The 18,398-nt window shown below is 44.4% G+C and overlaps 1 protein-coding gene across 7 annotated transcripts in view; it reads left to right on the forward strand.

The window, feature by feature from the left end:
* kif21a (kinesin family member 21A) overlaps positions 1-6,925 on the forward strand; it is a 52,137-nt gene extending 45,212 nt beyond the window's left edge. For all 7 annotated transcript variants that reach the window (XM_062390155.1, XM_062390157.1, XM_062390161.1 and 4 more), the window contains 7 exons: positions 582-718; positions 1,204-1,378; positions 1,636-1,800; positions 2,521-2,638; positions 2,833-3,003; positions 3,683-3,882; positions 5,041-6,925. In XM_062390155.1, the coding sequence (XP_062246139.1) occupies positions 582-718; positions 1,204-1,378; positions 1,636-1,800; positions 2,521-2,638; positions 2,833-3,003; positions 3,683-3,882; positions 5,041-5,131 (1,057 nt within the window). In that variant the 3' untranslated portion in view covers positions 5,132-6,925. The remainder of the gene's footprint in view (positions 1-581; positions 719-1,203; positions 1,379-1,635; positions 1,801-2,520; positions 2,639-2,832; positions 3,004-3,682; positions 3,883-5,040) is intronic.
* The last annotated feature ends 11,473 nt before the right edge of the window (positions 6,926-18,398 follow it).

Genomic DNA, 18,398 nt, shown 5'->3' on the forward strand with positions numbered 1-18,398 from the left:
GCAGGCCTTTTGAACTTCATAAATCGGCAACGCGTGAATATCGACGTGTGGATCTGTGGTGCGCTCCTGCGATGTCACTGATACAAATAGATACAACGGATAGAGAGCAGTCATTGTACAATAGCACTATCAGCTGCCAGTTTGTCAACATGAGCAGCCAATTAGTGATCAATCAAGGTTCCTCTGATGCTATTGAACTTTTGGGCCCTGAGGATGCAACACTGCAGCTTTCCAATGATCGTCTGTCATCGTCTCCTCAGGTGTTGTTTATCTATTCATGCTTGAGAAGCATTTAGATGTCAGGGGTATTTTTGGTGATTTTCTTGAGCTTGATGACTGTTCACAGTTGTCTCTTTACTGTTCTTTGGACCGTTATTGTCATCTTTCTCTTTCTATTTTTGATTTACAGCTTCATGCTATTCGGCCATGAAAGCTGCATGCTGCTCCATGACTCTGGTTGTGTGAATGGGATTTACACCTCTCCTGATAAACTTATTTTAAATGTTGCACCTGTTGATGTGTGTGTGTATCTGTGTGTGTGTGTGTGTGTGTGTGTGTGTGTGTGTGTGTATATTTTCCAGGGGAGTCATTAACCCGGTGCCGTCCACTAAGAGTAGCCGGTCAGCCACGTTGCAGTGTGTCCATGTGGCGGAGGGACACAGTAAAGCTGTTCTCTGTGTCGACTGCACTGATGACCTTCTCTTCACTGGATCCAAAGGTTAAACACAGTCCTCCCTCCCTCCCTCCCTCCCTCCCTCCCTCCTTCACTCTAATGGGTCTGTCTCTTATCATCAGTATTAGATGCGTGTCTCCCTGTAACAGCTCTGTTCATTTATTACACTTTGACATGCTTTTATATAAGAGCAAATATATCATGACAGGGATTAATTAAGATTGTCATATGCACAATATGTGGATAAATGAGGGGATGAAATAAAGGAACATTCACATGCGGTAAAAATCAAAAGGCTTGTTAATTTTCATATATTGAGGTAAATGCACTCTGCTGGACTATAGCTCACATTTATTTCCACACAGCCACTTCTTTTAAAAGGTTAATTAGCTGTTCTTTCTATGTTCTTCATCTGTTCCTTATTATAAGGTCGAATATGTTTTAAAGTCCACTGCTAGATTTAAGCTCCCTGTATTTCGAATGATGTAATGAATGCCACTGGAGATGACGAACTTTGTCTCCTTCTGCAGACCGGACATGTAAGGTGTGGAACCTGGTGACAGGTCAGGAGATAATGTCCCTGGCCGGTCACCCCAACAACGTGGTGTCGGTCCGGTACAGCTCCAGTTTGGTCTTCACCGTCTCAACTTCCTACATCAAAGTCTGGGACATCCGCGACTCGGCCAAGTGCATTCGTACGCTGACGTGAGTGTGACTGTCGTAACGGATCTGAAATGCCCATGGTTCATTTTTGAATCCTTGAATATGATTTTAGAGGTAATAAGTTCATGAGTGTGCTGCAAAGCTTTCTGTCAAAGACTCAAAACTACACCTGAAAATCAGTTTTTAACTATTTCATCAGGTAAAAGATCAATCTTGGAAAGATGTCTGATTGAATGTGAGAATGTTTTTCCCAGATCATCTGTTGCATGTCCGTACAAATTGTATCCATGTGTCTTCAGGTCGTCTGGTCAGGTTAATGTTGGGGACATCTGCGCGTCTAACACCAGCAGAACTGTCACCATCCCAGCAGGAGAGAACCAGATCAACCAGATCGCCCTCAACCCCAACGGGACTGTTCTGTACACCGCTGCCGGAAACTCTGTCAGAGTCTGGGATCTGAGAAGGTCAGCAAAGAGAAGAAGTACAATGTTGTCACAATTTACAAAAATGTCCTTCCAAAATGCAGCTGCATGCCTTTTAAAGTACCGAGAGAATTCCTGTGTACATTTCAGTTTTCTCAACTTTTTCCAATAACTATAACTTAAATTGATAACTTTTTTAGTCAAAATCTAATAGGCCAATAGGAAGCAACATTTTACATGCATTTGTGTGTATCTGCAGTGCTGTGTATATAAACCTGGACCTACACAAACCCTGTCTGTGTTTATCATCCCCACCTTTTCATCCTCATTTCCTATCCTCTTCACCAGTTTCAAAAGCGATACACACACACACACACGCACACACAGACACACACACACAAGCTGTGAGGAAACATGAAGCAGAGTTTCTCTTTGCTGCACTCTTGGAAGACTCGATATGAAAACCTGTCAGGTATCCAAACCATATCTGTCATCCGTCATTGGCAGCACGCTGGTGTTAGTTTTGATAAATTGGCTCTTAGCAAATCAAACCAAATCATGCAGTCTGGATGGTTAATACAACTTTGGATCAATATGACCTGAAGGAACGCATTGCAGTTTAGGCTTACATTAAACAATGCAAACTTTATTCAAACACTTTGTCTACCCACATGACACTTTTTAATACTAGTGCATTATTATTTCAGTAAAAGTCAAATTTTTCTGGGATATAAACTGTTGATAGACTCTTTACTCTCTCAGATTTGCTTCCACTGGGAAACTTACTGGTCACCTCGGCCCAGTGATGTGTCTGACTGTGGATCAGTCTGGAAGTAACCAAGACCTGGTGATCACCGGCTCCAAAGATCATTACATTAAGGTGTGATCCCTTTGTCTTTACCCTGTGAGCCCATTCATAAGTTCAATAAAAGGAACTAGTCCCACTAAGCAAGATTAACTGACTATTCTAGATGTATATAAAGATATTCTGTAAAATGTACATATAGTAGATAAGACAAAAGTATTTTCAGGATGTATATCCACCATTAACATGTGGTGTCCTACCCGTTTCAGCTGTTCGATGTGACGGAGGGCTCTCTGGGGAGCATTAGCCCTACACACAACTTTGAACCACCACATTACGATGGAATCGAGTCACTGGTGGTGCAGGGGGACATTCTCTTCAGCGGCTCCAGAGACAATGGCATCAAGAAATGGGACCTGGACCGCAAAGACCTGCTGCAGGTACTGGATGAGTAAAAAGGGTTCATTGAGAAATAGAATTTCTTCCACGTATTTTCCACTTTTTACTCTTTGTACCTGTCACTCACAATCTGTTGCGTATGAAAGCAAACTTCCTGCTACTGCCATGGATTGAACACATTTTGTGGGAACTGCTGCATTGCAGCAGTTCCACTCCAAAATGCTCCAAAATGCAATTGCTGGATCCACTCCAAAATGTCGTAATTCTTAATCACCCCTCCACAAATTTTAATGAAAACCAGTTAAGTAGTTCTTGTATAATCCTGCTAACTAAGAAACGCAGCTGAAAACAAGCTCCTTGGCAGAGTAAAATAAATTGTAGGTAATCCCCTACATTAGATATACATGTATGTCTTGTGTGTAGCTCATCAGGAAATGCATTTTATTGTAATTTCTTCATAACCTAGTCACACAGTGACTTGGTTCAATGGATGCCAACCCTTACCATCATGCACCTTCATTTTCTTTTTTTTCTCTTTTCAAATATTTCCAGGATGGTATATTTGTAAATTTTGTGATTTAAATGTACTGAAAACAAGAATTATGTCTCATAATCACTGACGTGCTACTGTAGAAGCTATTCTGTTATAAATGAATCAAATCACATGTGAAACACAGATTCTTCCGCATGTGTTAACCCTGAAATGTTTTTCTCCATCAGCAAGTCCCCAATGCTCATCGGGATTGGGTCTGTGCACTGGGTGTCGTCCCCGGCTCCCCGGCCCTGCTCAGCGGCTGCAGAGGGGGGGTGCTCAAGCTGTGGCACACAGACACACTAGGGACCCTGGGGGAGCTCAAGGGTCACGAAAGTCCCATTAACGGCATCTCTACCAACAGCAGCCACCTGTTCACTGCCTCAGAGTGAGTCTTACACACACACACACATCACATTCACATCACATAAACACTCACCCCCACACACACACACACACACCTTCATATGTCTCCACGTTTTAAGAACATTTTCTGTACTTCCCTATACAGTATATTTATTCATTGACTGGTCCTCGCTATTCTTATGTCATGTTGCAAAGTTCCGTCCCTGGTCGATCCCACAGAGCCACAGACCCTCTACTTGCCCCTTTGGCGAAGCTGCCTTCTACAGTTCTGGATATCTTTCCTTCTGGATCTGACCACACATCAACTGAAGCTCACAGATCTTTGCTGTGTCGCAGCTGATCTATTTTCAGACTCATAGGCTGTTAATGCACAAGTGTCCAACATGTTTTCAAACTTGTGAAAATCTGGAATGCATGTGATCGACACCAATTTCTATGTGGTGGGAAACTCGGAGTACACACAAGAAAGACAACATGTTTTGCAAGATGGATATATGACTTTATTTGCTGCAAGCTCTTTTTTTACTCAACAACTATACTTGATTTGGGACAACAGGAGCCTGTTCGAATTATCAGATTACACCAGTACTGTGTACAGTGTCTGATTTGAGAGATATCAATCTCTATTAACAAGAATCAGCTACTATTCCCCTTGTTTTTTTCTAAATTAATCAAACTGAAGTGAAAGCCGTTAGAAAAATCTTCATCTTAAGTAGTTTCTCACTGCTAATACAAGCTATCTTGTGTCTGTCTTTTTTACTTTGTTGCCTTTCTCTTTCTGATGCATCTACAACTGGCAAGCCAAGTTTGAGACCTGCCTTCTTTCAGCCCAAAAATTTGACAACTGAATAGCATATTATACATGCAAGGAATTGTAAATAACCTGCATATACCTGCTAATTTGAGTTTAAAATAGGGAAAATAGTCAGGACCTTGTTTCATCTGGTAAGTAAAAGTCTTGAGCTTGAGCAGTTCCTTAAATTCCATCAAATTTTTTTCCTCAAGATCCATATATTGTTATCTGAGAAATTAACAAAAATTTGGCAAAACGCTCTATCTCCCAATGTTAAAGAATGTGAGTCATGGTTCCTGGATTTGCCTCCTGATCTGGATCTGAGTGCACCTGCTTAATGATGTCCTTTACTTTTCTTTGACATTACTTTGTGTCTCTGTGTCACAGTGACCGGACTGTGAAGATCTGGCGTGCAAGCGGTGGACTGGACAGCACCTCAGAGGTGGTTGACAATGTGGACGAGGTGGCAAGCAACTGAACAGAGCGCCACCTGCTTGGTTTGACTATGGAAGGACATCAACAGCATCCAGTGATAATGCTTCCCTGCACTTTGACCCCTTACCTCTGAATCCCAATGCTCAGCCCTAAAACACACCTTCATTGCGATGTAACCTTTATGACTGCGCCAAGAGGAAACACTAATGTCAATAGCTGTGTTGTTACACTCTGTATTCTCAGAGGCTTCTGCCAATCACATTTCAAAATGCTTAAGAGTTTAACACTGCTCTGTGCTGTGCCACGAAAACAACACAAAAACAGACACACAACTACCCAGGGGAAGGGTGGTAGAAAAAAACAGGAGGAAGAGAAGAAGGTGGCAGAGCTAACAGGTTGGTAGCTGGTCTTCACAACCCAGTTCTCCAGTGTCTTTAGATTGTTTCTCTGCAAGTGAAGCAGGACCAACCCCCCCAACCCCCCCACTACTATCAAAAGTGTCTTTACTTTGTGTCGAAACAACATATCCACTTAATGTCTCTTCCTAACTGGTTGTCTTTGCTGTCCTGCACTGGTGAACAAAACACACTTTACAGTCACAAACCTGCTTCGAGGAGACATTTGACATTATGGGGGATGTGATTATTCGCTTGCCTGCTAGGAGTTATCTGTCTGCAATGGCAATGGATTCAATCAGCATTCACTCCCGGGCCAAATGACACAGGTTTTATGTGCCTCCGAGATGAGAGAGCACCTTTAATTTCTGTGCGCTTGGGGCGTTGAATGATAAGCACTGGGGGGGAGATGAAGATGAGTCAATCGCCTTTTTTTGCGGATTTACCTGGGCTTAGAAAAACCTGTGTATACCCTCTAATTTCTGTGTGAGAGATATGTGAGAAAATCGCTACCATAGTACGTCTGGTGAGGTCATGTGTCGTCCTGACAAATGGAAGGCTACGTCCCTTTTTATTCTCACAAGTTTTTAGTTTCATATTTACTAGCATTGAGATTGTCGTCAAACTCTGCGAGCAGGCAAATAAATGTATTTCCCAAAATGTCAAACTGTTCATATATCTCTTGAGCACTTGTGAAAACAGACGTGATAAGTTTTTGACATTTCCTAAATATGAGCAGGATATTCTACACCTGTTTCTTTGTAAGTGAAAAATTGTGTGTTCACTCTTCACACGTTGCTGTTAACAATCACTGAACCCACACTACTGAGTCTACTTCTCCTGCTGCTAAGTCATGTGCTCACCTTCCTTCACCCTATGAGAGGGCTTCTTGTCGTGGACTCCAGGTGAGGTCCACTCGGTACCTTAGCAATGTGTATGTATATATATATATATATATATATATATATATATATATATATATATATGTAATAGCATCTTTTAGTTTCTCTGAGAGAAGAGATCTTCAGACTCTGCCCATGTAGTGAGCCTTACCCCATCTGATCACCATGCTCTGAGACACACTCCCTGTCTCCATTATCTGTTTCTGTCACGATTGTGTGCCGTCACTTTTGAATGTTAAGTGAAACAGCAGCTGTAGACATTATTCAAAATACATATCTGATGTATGTAAACAATGTGTTTTGAGAAGAATCTGACTGATTGTTAGTTTTGTGGGACCACCGATCTGAACACGAGAGTTACACTTTGGTTATAGTGGCTAAAGGTTACTGTAAATTCTTTTCTTCTTTGTTTTGTTATGCTGTCCTTGTTCCACATTTTGGGCCTTCCTTTCTGGAGTTTCAGCTGCCAATCCCAAGTGGCGGACTCTAGCAATTCTAATGTCAGATGCCTGGTGAGAATAAACGCCATCTGTCAAAAACAAACAATTCTGTGTGGTTTTTAAAGTCTTATCTCTGCTATTAATATACCTGCAGGTTAGCTAGTATAACAAATATATTTTCTGTTAATGTGTCGTATAACATTTAGAAGGAATTTCTGTGAAGCTGTTGACCACCACTAATTTGGAAAAATAATACCTATTTATTCTTTCTTCCTCTTTTTTTTCATTTTTTTGTTTAAGAGACAATGAGAAGATCAACCATTCCTCAAAACTTGGTGGAGCTTATATTTGTACAGCAGCTTCATTACTGTCTTCATGTTCACATTGTTCATAAATTTATCCCGATGCAGATCTGACAGAGCATCCTTGTTATTTGACGTGAAGGTCATCGGTTTCTCACATGTAGGGTAAATATCATTTTTCCTACATAAATATGTCTGGCAGGTTTCCTTTTCAGTTTTTTGCTCTTTAGCTGGCTGCCAGTAGAGTTGAATAGAGATGCATGATTCTTCTTAATAGCAACTCTATTATCAGTCCAAGAAGCCTCTTCGATGAGATGGGAAACATCTTAAAGAAACACAAGCAGATACTAGTACTACTCCTGAACATACCATGACCTGGATGACAGACAGTCCTCCCAGATACTAAAGGTAAACAATAGTATCTTCTGTTTCGGGATGAAATCATTTTATAATGTGTTTTATATGGTTCTTCCAAAATCCATTAATTTATCTGAAGACATGAGCATTTCATGAACAGTCAAACAATCACCATCAAGTGAAGTCAGAAGTCACTTAATCATTTTTCACATTAAAATGCAAGGGTTATCATCATGTACAACATCTTTCATAAATCACTGACAAAATACATATGTAGTGCCGGACAAATTGGAGTAAAAGTTCATTAAGTATCCATCTCGTTTTCTTTTCCAAGCTTCAGATAAAGTAAGAATCAAAACTAAACCATTTCCGTTATTGATGAATTTTACACAAGAATATTTCATCCACAATTTGCCATGTCAGGGAAAATAAACTCAGTCTGCATAATTTGGACATTGGGACATATTTCAAAATGAGTGAGGCAAATCCTCCAACACACTAGCTGCTCCACCTTATCAAACGTTTCAGTTAAATTATGCTCAACATTTTAAATTTTTAATGTCGAACATCGTGTACCTTCTACAATCCAATATGTAAAGCAAGGATAGGGATATATCTTTAAATACCTGCTTATTCAACGAGAGACCTTTGCTGGACTTAACCGCTTAGTTCCACATCTAGCGGCTGCTTACACATTTATTCATCAATAAAAACCATCCACCATTATCCAACACTAAACCTTTATGGGTTGCAGTGGGGGGGGGGCTGGACCCATTGCGAGTGGTGAGGTACACCATGATAAGGTCATTAGGGCCATTCACATTATCTATATTTGAAAGATGGACGAGGTGCAGAGAGGCTAGCTACATTTTGATCTGATACTACCAGTGGCGGTTCTACATGGAATTGCCCCCAGGCGAGACCCAGAATGATGTGCTCCTCAGGACGATGTGCACCAGGATGAAGTGCGCAGCAGGATGAAGTACGGCAGGATGATGTGTGCCGCAGGACGATGTGTGCCGCACGATGAAGTGCACCACAGGATGATGTCCGCAGCAGGATGATTAGGGCGGCAGGATGATGTGCGCTGCAGGATGAAGTGCGCAGCAGGATGAGGTGCGGCAGGATGATGTGTGCCGCAGGACGATGTGCGCCGCAGGATGAAGTGCGCAGCAGGATGATGTGTGCGGCACGATGAAGTGCACCGCAGGATGATGTTCGCAGCAGGATGATTAGGGCAGCAGGATGATGTGCGCTGCAGGATGATGTGCGCTGCAGGATGAAGTGCGCAGCAGGATGAAGTGCGGCAGGATGATGTGAGCCACAGGATGATATGCGCCGCAGGATGAAGTGCGCTGCAGGATGATGTGCGAAGCAGGATGATGTGCGCCACACGATGATGTGCGCCAAAGGATGAAGTGAGCCGCAGGATGATGTGCGCCTCAGGATGAAGTGCGGCGCAGGATGATGTGCCGCAGGATGATGTGCGCAGCAGGATGATGTAGGCTGCAGGATGATGTGCGCCAGGATGAAGTGTGCCGCAGAATGAAGTGCGCGGGAGGGTGATGTGCAGGACGATGTGCGGTGCAGGATGAAGTGCGCTGCAGGATGAAGTGCGCAGCAGGGTGATGTGCGCTGCACGATGAAGTGCGCCTAAGGATAATGTGTGCTACACTATGAAGTGCGCCAGGACGATGTGCGCGGATGTGCGCAGCAGGCTGATGTGCGCTGCAGGATGATGTGCTCAGCAGGGTGACGTGCGCAGCAGGATGAAGTGCGCTGCAGGATGATGTGCGCTGCAGGACGATGTGCGCCGCAGGACGATGTGTGCCTTAGGATGATGTGTGCCGCAGGATGAAGTGCGCGCAGGATGATGTGAGCAGCAGGATGAAGTGCGCGCAGGATGATGTGAGCAGCAGGATGATGTGGGCTGCAGGATGATGTGGGCTGCAGGATAAAGTTCGCGCAGGATGATGTGAGCAGCAGGATGATGTGCGCAGCAGGATGATGTGGGCTGCAGGATGAAGTGCGCTGCAGGATGAAGTGCCCCGCAGAATGACGTGCGCCACAGGATGAAGTGAGCCGCAGGACGATTTGCGGATGATGTGCGCTGCAGGATGATGTGCGCTGCAGGGTGATGTGCGCTACATGATGAAGTGCGCCGAGGATAATGTGCGCTGCACTATGAAGTGCAGAGCAGGACGATGTGCGCTCATGTGCACGGCAGGATGATGTGTGCCTTAGGATGATGTGTGCCTTAGGATGAAGTGCGCGCAGGATGAAGTGTGTCCAAGGATAATGTGCACTGCTCTATGAAGTGCGCCACAGGACGATGTGCGCCGATGTGCGCTGCAGGATGATGTGCGCAGCAGGATGAAGTGCGCCACAGGATGATGTGCGCAGCAGGATGATGTGGGCTGCATGATGATGTGCGCTGCAGGATGAAGTGCGCTGCAGGATGAAGTGCGCCACATGATGATGTGCGCAGCAGGATGATGTGGGCTGCATGATGATGTGCGCTGCAGGATGAAGTGCGCCGCAAAATGACGTGCACCGCAGGATGAAGTGAGCCGCAGGACAATGTGCGGGTATTTGAGCGACAGGATGATGTGCGCTGCAGGATGAAGTGCGCAGAAGGACGATGTGCGCCACAGGATGATGTGGCCCCAGGATGATGTGCACCGAAGGCAGAAGTGCGGGCGCCCCAGGAGGATGTGGCCAGGATGATGTGCGCAGCAGGTTAATGTGCGCCGCAGGATGATGTGGAGGATGATGTGCGGGGATGTGCGCTGCAAGATGATGTGCGCTGCAGGACGATGTGCGCAGCAGGATGATGTGCGCTGTAGGATGATGTGCGCGGTGCAGGATGAAGTGCGCCGAAGGATAATGTGTGCTGCACTATGAAGTGTGCCGCAGGACGACGCCGATTTGGGCCGCAGGATGATGTGCGCTGCACGATGATGTGCGCAGCAGGATAATGTGCACTGCACTATGAAGCACGCCAGGATGATGTGCGCCGATGTGCTCCGCAGGCTGCTGTGCGCTGCAGGATGATGTGCTCAGCAGGGTGATGTGCGCTGCACAATGAAGTGCGCCAAGGATAATGTGCGCTGCACTATGAAGTGCGCAGCAGGACGATTTGCGCTGATGTGTGCGGCAGGATGATGTGTGCCTTAGGATGATGTGTGGCAGGATGAAGTGCCCTGCATTATGATCTGCACTGCAGGATGGCGTGTGCCACAGGATGAAGTGCGCTGCACGATGAAGTGCGCCGCACTACGACGCCAATTTGCGCCGCAGGATGATGTGCGCTGCAGGATGATGTGCGCCGCAGGCTGATGTGCGCTGCAGGATGATGTGCTCAGCAGGGTGATGTGCCCTGCACACTGAAGTGCGCCGAGGATAATGTGCACTGCACTATGAAGTGCGCAGCAGGACGATGTGCGCAGCAGGATGATGTGTGCCTTAGGATGATGTGTGGCAGGATGAAGTGCGCAGGATGATGTGCACACCAGGATGATGTACGCCGCAGGACGATGTGCTTCAGGATGAAATGCCCTGCATTATGATGTGCGCTGCAGGACGACGTGCACCACAGGATGACGTGCGCTGAAGAATGATGTGCAGGACGATGTGCGCTGCAGGATGAAGTGCGTTGCATTATGATGTGTGTGCGCTGCAGGATGAAGTGCGCTGCAGGGTGATGTGCGCTGCATGATGAAGTGCGCCTAAGGAAAATGTGTGCTACACTATGACGTGCGCAGGACGATGTGCGCTGCAGGATGAACTGCGCTGCATTATGATGTGCGCTGCAGGATGACGTGCGCAGCAGGATGATGTGCGCTGCAGGATGATGTGCGCTGCAGGATGATGTGCGCTGCAGGATGAAGTGCGCTGAAGGATAATGTGTGCTGCACTATGAAGTGCGCCGCAGGACGACGCCAATTTGCGCCGCAGGATGATGTGCGCTGCAGGATGATGTGCGCCGCAGGCTGATGTGCGCTGCAGGATGATGTGCTCAAGCAGGGTGATGTGCGCTGCACACTGAAGTGCGCCGAGGATAATGTGCACTGCACTATGAAGTGCGCAGCAGGACGATGTGCGCAGCAGGATGATGTGTGCCTTAGGATGATGTGTGGCAGGATGAAGTGCGCAGGATGATGTGCACACCAGGATGATGTACGCCGCAGGACGATGTGCTTCAGGATGAAATGCCCTGCATTATGATGTGCGCTGCAGGACGACGTGCGCCACAGGATGACGTGCGCTGAAGAATGATGTGCAGGACGATGTGCGCTGCAGGATGAAGTGCGTTGCATTATGATGTGTGTGCGCTGCAGGATGAAGTGCGCTGCAGGGTGATGTGCGCTGCATGATGAAGTGCGCCTAAGGAAAATGTGTCCTACACTATGAAGTGCGCCAGGACGATGTGCGCGGATGTGCGCCGCAGGCTGATGTGCGCTGCAGGATGATGTGCGCTGCAGGATGATGTGCGCTGCAGGACGATGTGCGCTGCAGGATGAACTGCGCTGCATTATGATGTGCGCTGCAGGATGACGTGCGCAGCAGGATGAAGTGCGCTGCAGGATGATGTGCGCTGCAGGATGATGTGCGCTGCAGGATGAAGTGCGCTGAAGGATAATGTGTGCTGCACTATGAAGTGCGGCGCAGAACAATGTACGCCGATGTGCACCGCAGGATGATGTGCGCTGCAGGATGATGTGCACGGCAGGGTGTTGTGCGCTTCACTATGAACTGCGCCAGGATGATGTGCGCCGATGTGCGCCGCAGGCTGATGTGTGCCTTAGGATGATGTGTGCCGCAGGATGAAGTGCGCGCAGGATGATGTGCGTAGCAGAATGATGTGGGCTGCATGATGATGTGCGCTTCAGGATGAAGTGCGCCGCAGTATGACGTGCGCCACAGGATGAAGTGAGCCGCAGGACGATTTGCGGGTGATGTGCGCTGCAGGATGATGTGCGCTGCAGGATGAAGTGATGATGTGTGCCTTAGGATGAAGTGTGCGCAGGATGATGTGCGCAGCAGGATGATCTGCGCTGCAGGGCGATGTGCTGCAGGATGAAGTGCACTGCATTATGATGTGTGCTGCAGGATGAAGTGCACCGCAGGATGATGTGCGCTGCAGGATGATGTGGGTGGCAGGATGATGTGTGCCACACTGTTAAGTGCGGCGCACATCACAGCTCAGTGCTCAGAGCAAGTTTTGTTTTTCCTAAGTTTTAGTTTTTTTCCTGAAAGGGTTCAGTTTTATTACGTTCCACATTAGATGTCTGGAAATGTCTCGATTCTTAGATGCAAACTGAGAACGTTGCTCAGTGGTGCCAGTGACGGTGAAACCAAACTTCAAATAGCTCTCGTCATATTTGTAAAGCTTTGGCTTCTTCGCAACTGGCGCAACGGTTGCCTGAATTTTAGGAATTAGAAACTTGTCCATGGTTGTTTTTTTTTGCTGATACAGTGTGTGTGATGTTAAAAAAGTTGTAATTGCAACGTCGTGGTCTTGTGAGTGTGTTTGTATTTGTGGCTGGGAGCGACTTGCACACGAATAATGAATAAGTGTGTGCCCCCTCCCTTTCTCACACAGCATCAAGCAGGGGCGCTGCAGTTGCAGTGGCGCCAATTTGCCAATTCCACACACAGTGATATGACAGATAATAGAAAAACCGCTTCGTGGGCCAGATTACTTTTTTTGATTACTCGTGCCGCCCACCACGTGACATGGGAAGGTGCCGACCCGGGCTGCCCGGTTCGCCCGTGCCCTAAACCGCCACTGGATACGACTGATGATGGCAAAGTTAATGTGGAAGATGGATCTTTTTAACTTCTTACTGGTGAAAATTAAGAATCAGAGTCTGGGCGACATCATTTTCCTGCCTGTGAACCCCTTTGGGTCGCTGTGGATGGAGAGCTCCAAACAAGTTCTCTGTGAACTGTGCCCACACTCCAATCAACGCCTTGTCACGCATGAGGGACATTAATGACATTACGAGTTGTTTTATATTAGGGTACTTTCATGAAGTACTAAGACCAACTTGTCTTGGATGAACTTCAATAATATGTTATGACCACTGACAATCCGTTTGGTTATCAAAGATATGATAAGATAAGATAATCCTTTATTACTCCCACATTGGGGAAATTTGCAGTCTTACATGAGCAAGAGTCAAAAAGATATCAGCAAGTTATATGTAACATGAAATACTTAAGTGTAAGGAATAGCAAAAATATAGAAATATATTAATGTAATTAAACAAATATGTACAGAGTAAAGACAGGAAGAAATATATGCAGTGTGAGAATATGTACAGTGACTGGATGCAAATTAACTATTGATATTGCACAGACAGATGAAAATAGCACTGTGTATTGCACAGATCAGCAATGTTAAAGTGTTAAAGTGCAGTCCATAATGGTGGTGCATGTAGTTTTTAATGGGAGTAGAGCTGGTTGTACATTACTGCTGCAGGAAGGAAGGACATGTGACATATCTGCATATTTGCACTTTTGTTCTTTTACTTTCTCCTCAGTTGTTTATATATATTTAGATATATATACATTATTTTCTTATTTTAAATTTTGATATTCCATTTTATTCTATTTTACACGATTTCTATCTTATTTTATTGTATAGGTTGTAATTACTTGAGCATTGTTAGAAGAGAGCCTGAGACTCAAGCATTTCACTGCCAGCCACTGCTTAATGTTATTGTTGTGCATTTGACATAAAAATCTTGAATCTTGAATCTTGAGTCAAGCTGGTATCCCAGGACCAAGCTGGTCCTGATCAGTCTGTCCCGTCTCTTCTTGTCAGCAGTGGAAATGCTGCTGACCAAGCAAACTACTCAGAGTCATTAAAAGGTCTCCAGGAGTAGGGTGGAATACTGTTCCTGTTACAGGAGTGTAAGACTGTGTGTGTGGTGGGGGACAGGCTTATCAACCATATATGATGGTTTTGCAGTTTGATATAAAGTTTAACCCCAAGAAGAGCATTCATAATTGCTGAAACCAAAGATTTGGATTTATTTCCAAAATGTTTTTATGTTGGACCAAGCAGCCACTGTGGAGGACAAAGTCAAACATCTGGGTCACGGTATCAGGGAGCATTTGTCTGTGTTGTATGAATTCACAAGCCAATATGATAGTAGGTACATTTCACATGTGTACAGGTGATGTTAAACTAGCACTTTATAGCCCACTCCATTCTATAAGGCTGACTTGTGGTGCAGTTACAGAGGAGCTAAAATGAAAAAGCCTCAGGTGGATTTTAATTATGCATTTATAATCTCTCTTAAGGTTCAAAGATGGACCAGTGCAAGTCAGAGCTGTGTGGCCTGTAATCTTCCTACGTAACGTGCTGTTTTCTATAGAAATGTATGTGTTGATTAGCTGATTAAAAAAATGTCATCCCAGTGTGGTTAACTGAGCCTCGACAGAGGGAGACCGGTATCCCTCTTGTTTCTGGAAACACTGTATTTGTGAGCTGCTGATTGTATCTATTTTGTTTTTATTTTGTATAGTTAGGAACTTTTTCTCTGCCATCAAGTGGAATTGAATCTCATAGTATTTTATTTATCAGTCAATGACAAATAAAGTGAAGAAAATTTGCCGGTGTCTGTGGTCCTCACAGGACTTTGATAAACATGACCAGTAACTGCATATGGACCAAGTTAGGTTGTCACTAAAGCTGCACTGAACTCTGCTTAATCTGACATTATCTGGAGGGGCTGCATGTGATGTCTAACATCAGCCAAGGTTTGTCAAAGCCAGTCGCTGCTTCCGTGACACTCCAACACACAGCAATGTCCCTGCTCGTCACACATTCTAATTGGTTTTTAACATTAAATGCTAAAATTAACAAAAGTCGAATCATAAGGTTTTAAACCAAATTGTATCTAGTTAAGTAGCTGATACATATATTCCCCAATAACTAACTCTAAGTCTAAGTCTATACAACAGCTTTGAGGACATTCCACTCAAAAAACAAGTCAATGTATTTGGGGAACTATAGGAGAAGTCGAGGGGTCACCAGATTCACTTGGATTCATCCCTTGAGGAATGTCTGAACCGAATGTAATGTGAATGCTTCAATTAGCTGTTGAGATATTTCAGCAAGGACTAAAGTGGTGGATTTACTGACCAACACCTGGTGAGTTATATAGTAAACAATATAAGTTAAAGGCACCAATAAAGTATCAAATCAAAGTACGTTGTACAGAGTGTAGAGCCCATATTTTGGTCTATATAAAGAGACCTCATATTACAAGTGATATTGTGCCACAATAACACATAGATGTGATGCTGTCACAATCCAGTGAGATCACTCACACACTCAGACTTTGTTCAGAGGCTTAATAAACGACTTGGGAGGCCATCTAGTTTGGTCCGTCATGGATCTGCATACTGTTTGATGCCTGTGACAGTGAGGGCGCCTCCTGATGCGAGTGTGAGAGTGTTGTGTGTGTGTGGATGTCACTGACGAAGTCTCAACACGCTGAACGCTGTTTAAAATCACTTGAACTGAAGTTCATCTTGTTGAAACTAAGCTACGACCTTCTGTGCTTGTGTGCTGGGCTGCAGCTAGAAACTCTGAGGTTATCCACCTGACCTCTTCCCAGAGAGAAACACAGAAGCTCATTGGTCAGTCGCCTCTTCTTTGATGTGGGTCTATTAATCCTCATTAAAGACAAAACAGCACAACCAGCTGTTTCTCAAGATGCAAGGATGTGCACAATTAGATCGCTGCCCTACTGCTGCTCATTGCCAAGCAGATCTCTGCCCCTCAGAGAGAGAATGTGACCTGCCTCAGCACAAACCAGATTTCAAACAGCCTTTTACACTGTGCTAAGCAACAAGGGAACAGGTGATTTTTACTGAGGGTGCTGATATTTCCTTTATGTGCCCATTTTGTTCAGAAAATCCTATTCATCACATTAAACTGTACTACAATAAATATTATACAATTGGTTTGGACTTGTATAGACATTATATTATATTGCACCTCACAATAGAAACAAATCTTCCTTCAAGCTGCATGACGTTGCATAAATACGAGAGCTGCAAAGATAAGTGAGGTGTCAACATCACCAGTAATTGTTTTCTGACTCATGAAATGATTGGTTTTCACTAAAGCTGTTTTCAGAACAGAGGAGCCGCTTGTGAATACACAAATGTCAGAGTCAGGACTTTCATGTGTGTATGTGAGTGTGTGTGTGTTTTTAATATGTTGTCTAAATGTATTTGTATTATTGTGTTCTGGACCCTCTTGAGAATCAAATGTTACATCTTAAGGGGTTAATCCTAATAACAAATGTCTCATTTAAAAACTCTGGATAATGTCTGCGTTGGTGTAAGAGAACAGCAGGATTTCCTAGTAAGTGAGTAGGTTGATGATGTTTCCAAAACATGACAGACAGAAAATTATCAAAACGAATCACTTTAGGATGAAATCAATTCGGATGAAAGAGAGCATCCATACACATATAAGACGCCAATGGACCTTGGTGTTGATGAGATGTTAACAGAAACACATGATCTTTGCAGCGCTGCAGTTGTGCGTTTCATCCGGGCCCAACCCCTCACCTGGACGCGCCGGACACTTCTATTTTGTTGTGGACACATCTGAGCTGAGAATCTCCTGCTGCATTGTTCATATGAAGTGCACCCTGCCCATGCTCTCACATGACCAGAGTCTTCAGCTGGGGAGACTTACAGTGCTAAAGCAGAGTAGAAGGTTAGCGAGCGAGTCACAGAGAGTGGGCTTCTAGCAGTTTGTCAGTCAATGCACGGTTCTTGCGTTTTGGGGCCGCAGCTTTGACAAGAGGGCCAATGGGAGGGGATGGGCATTTAGCATACTTTCAAAGTGTAGCCTGACCTTGATAGACTTTCCAGGATAACAAGCCCTAGATTTTATTAGTGGAAACATCATCTGTTATTTAGCAATCAATTCATTGTTTAAGTATATTTTCCAGCAAAGGTACCAAAACATTTGATGGTAAATTTGATGACATGATGTGTGGGCTCAAGGAATGTTTCTGTCACTGATTTCGGATGTGTCCAAATGATGGATTTATTAAGAAAAGAATAATTTGAGTAATCAATGATGAAAGTATATAGGTTTTCATTAATAATAACAAGTCAAAATATAATTGAACTACATGTTCATTCTACCTTAATATATTTGAGATGTTGGTAAAGTTTGGGATGTTTTTCTATGATTCAAAATGAATCTGTGTGTAAGTGGGTTGTGGGTGTGAATTATTCTTGCCTGCCCAACGTTAGTCATAGACAATGTTCTCAGCCGTCAGGCGGGGGTAAGGAGGATAATGAAGTTTGGAAGAACTCCATACATCTATCACAGTCTCAATTTGGCAAATTAGGGGAAGGAGAGATTGAGGAGAGAGCAATTAGGAGCAGTCAGAGGGGTTTCACATTCTAATAACTTGGAATCTATTTGTGGCACTGGAGCATGAATATAATTCAAAGCTCACAATTCACAGGCACTGGAACCTTAAAGAATACAACACAAACTAGAAACTTACTGTCATGAATGAACTTTGATGTAAGATAATAACATTGTTTTGATTGAATTAATCCTAAAATTTGTAAGGGTTTTATGACCAATAAGAATCTAGTACGCAGAGAGATTATTAGAAATTACTTTGGAGGAGGTGAAGTCGTAATGAAGCGATATTAAAGTTCATATATCAGGCAGCAGCATCAAGGGGTTTGTCTCTAAATCACCATCACCTTCATTATTACAAATGATCCAAACCACCACTTCCTCTACATGGCTCCCTAAGCTGCTGTATGACCTACTAGTGTGCTAATACTGTGAGGAGCTGAGATGAATCTGGCCCAGCATCGCTCCCAACAGAACCAAAGTCTAAAGCCACG

This window comes from Platichthys flesus, chromosome 6 (assembly GCF_949316205.1).
Source record: "Platichthys flesus chromosome 6, fPlaFle2.1, whole genome shotgun sequence".
NCBI lineage: Eukaryota > Metazoa > Chordata > Actinopteri > Pleuronectiformes > Pleuronectidae > Platichthys > Platichthys flesus.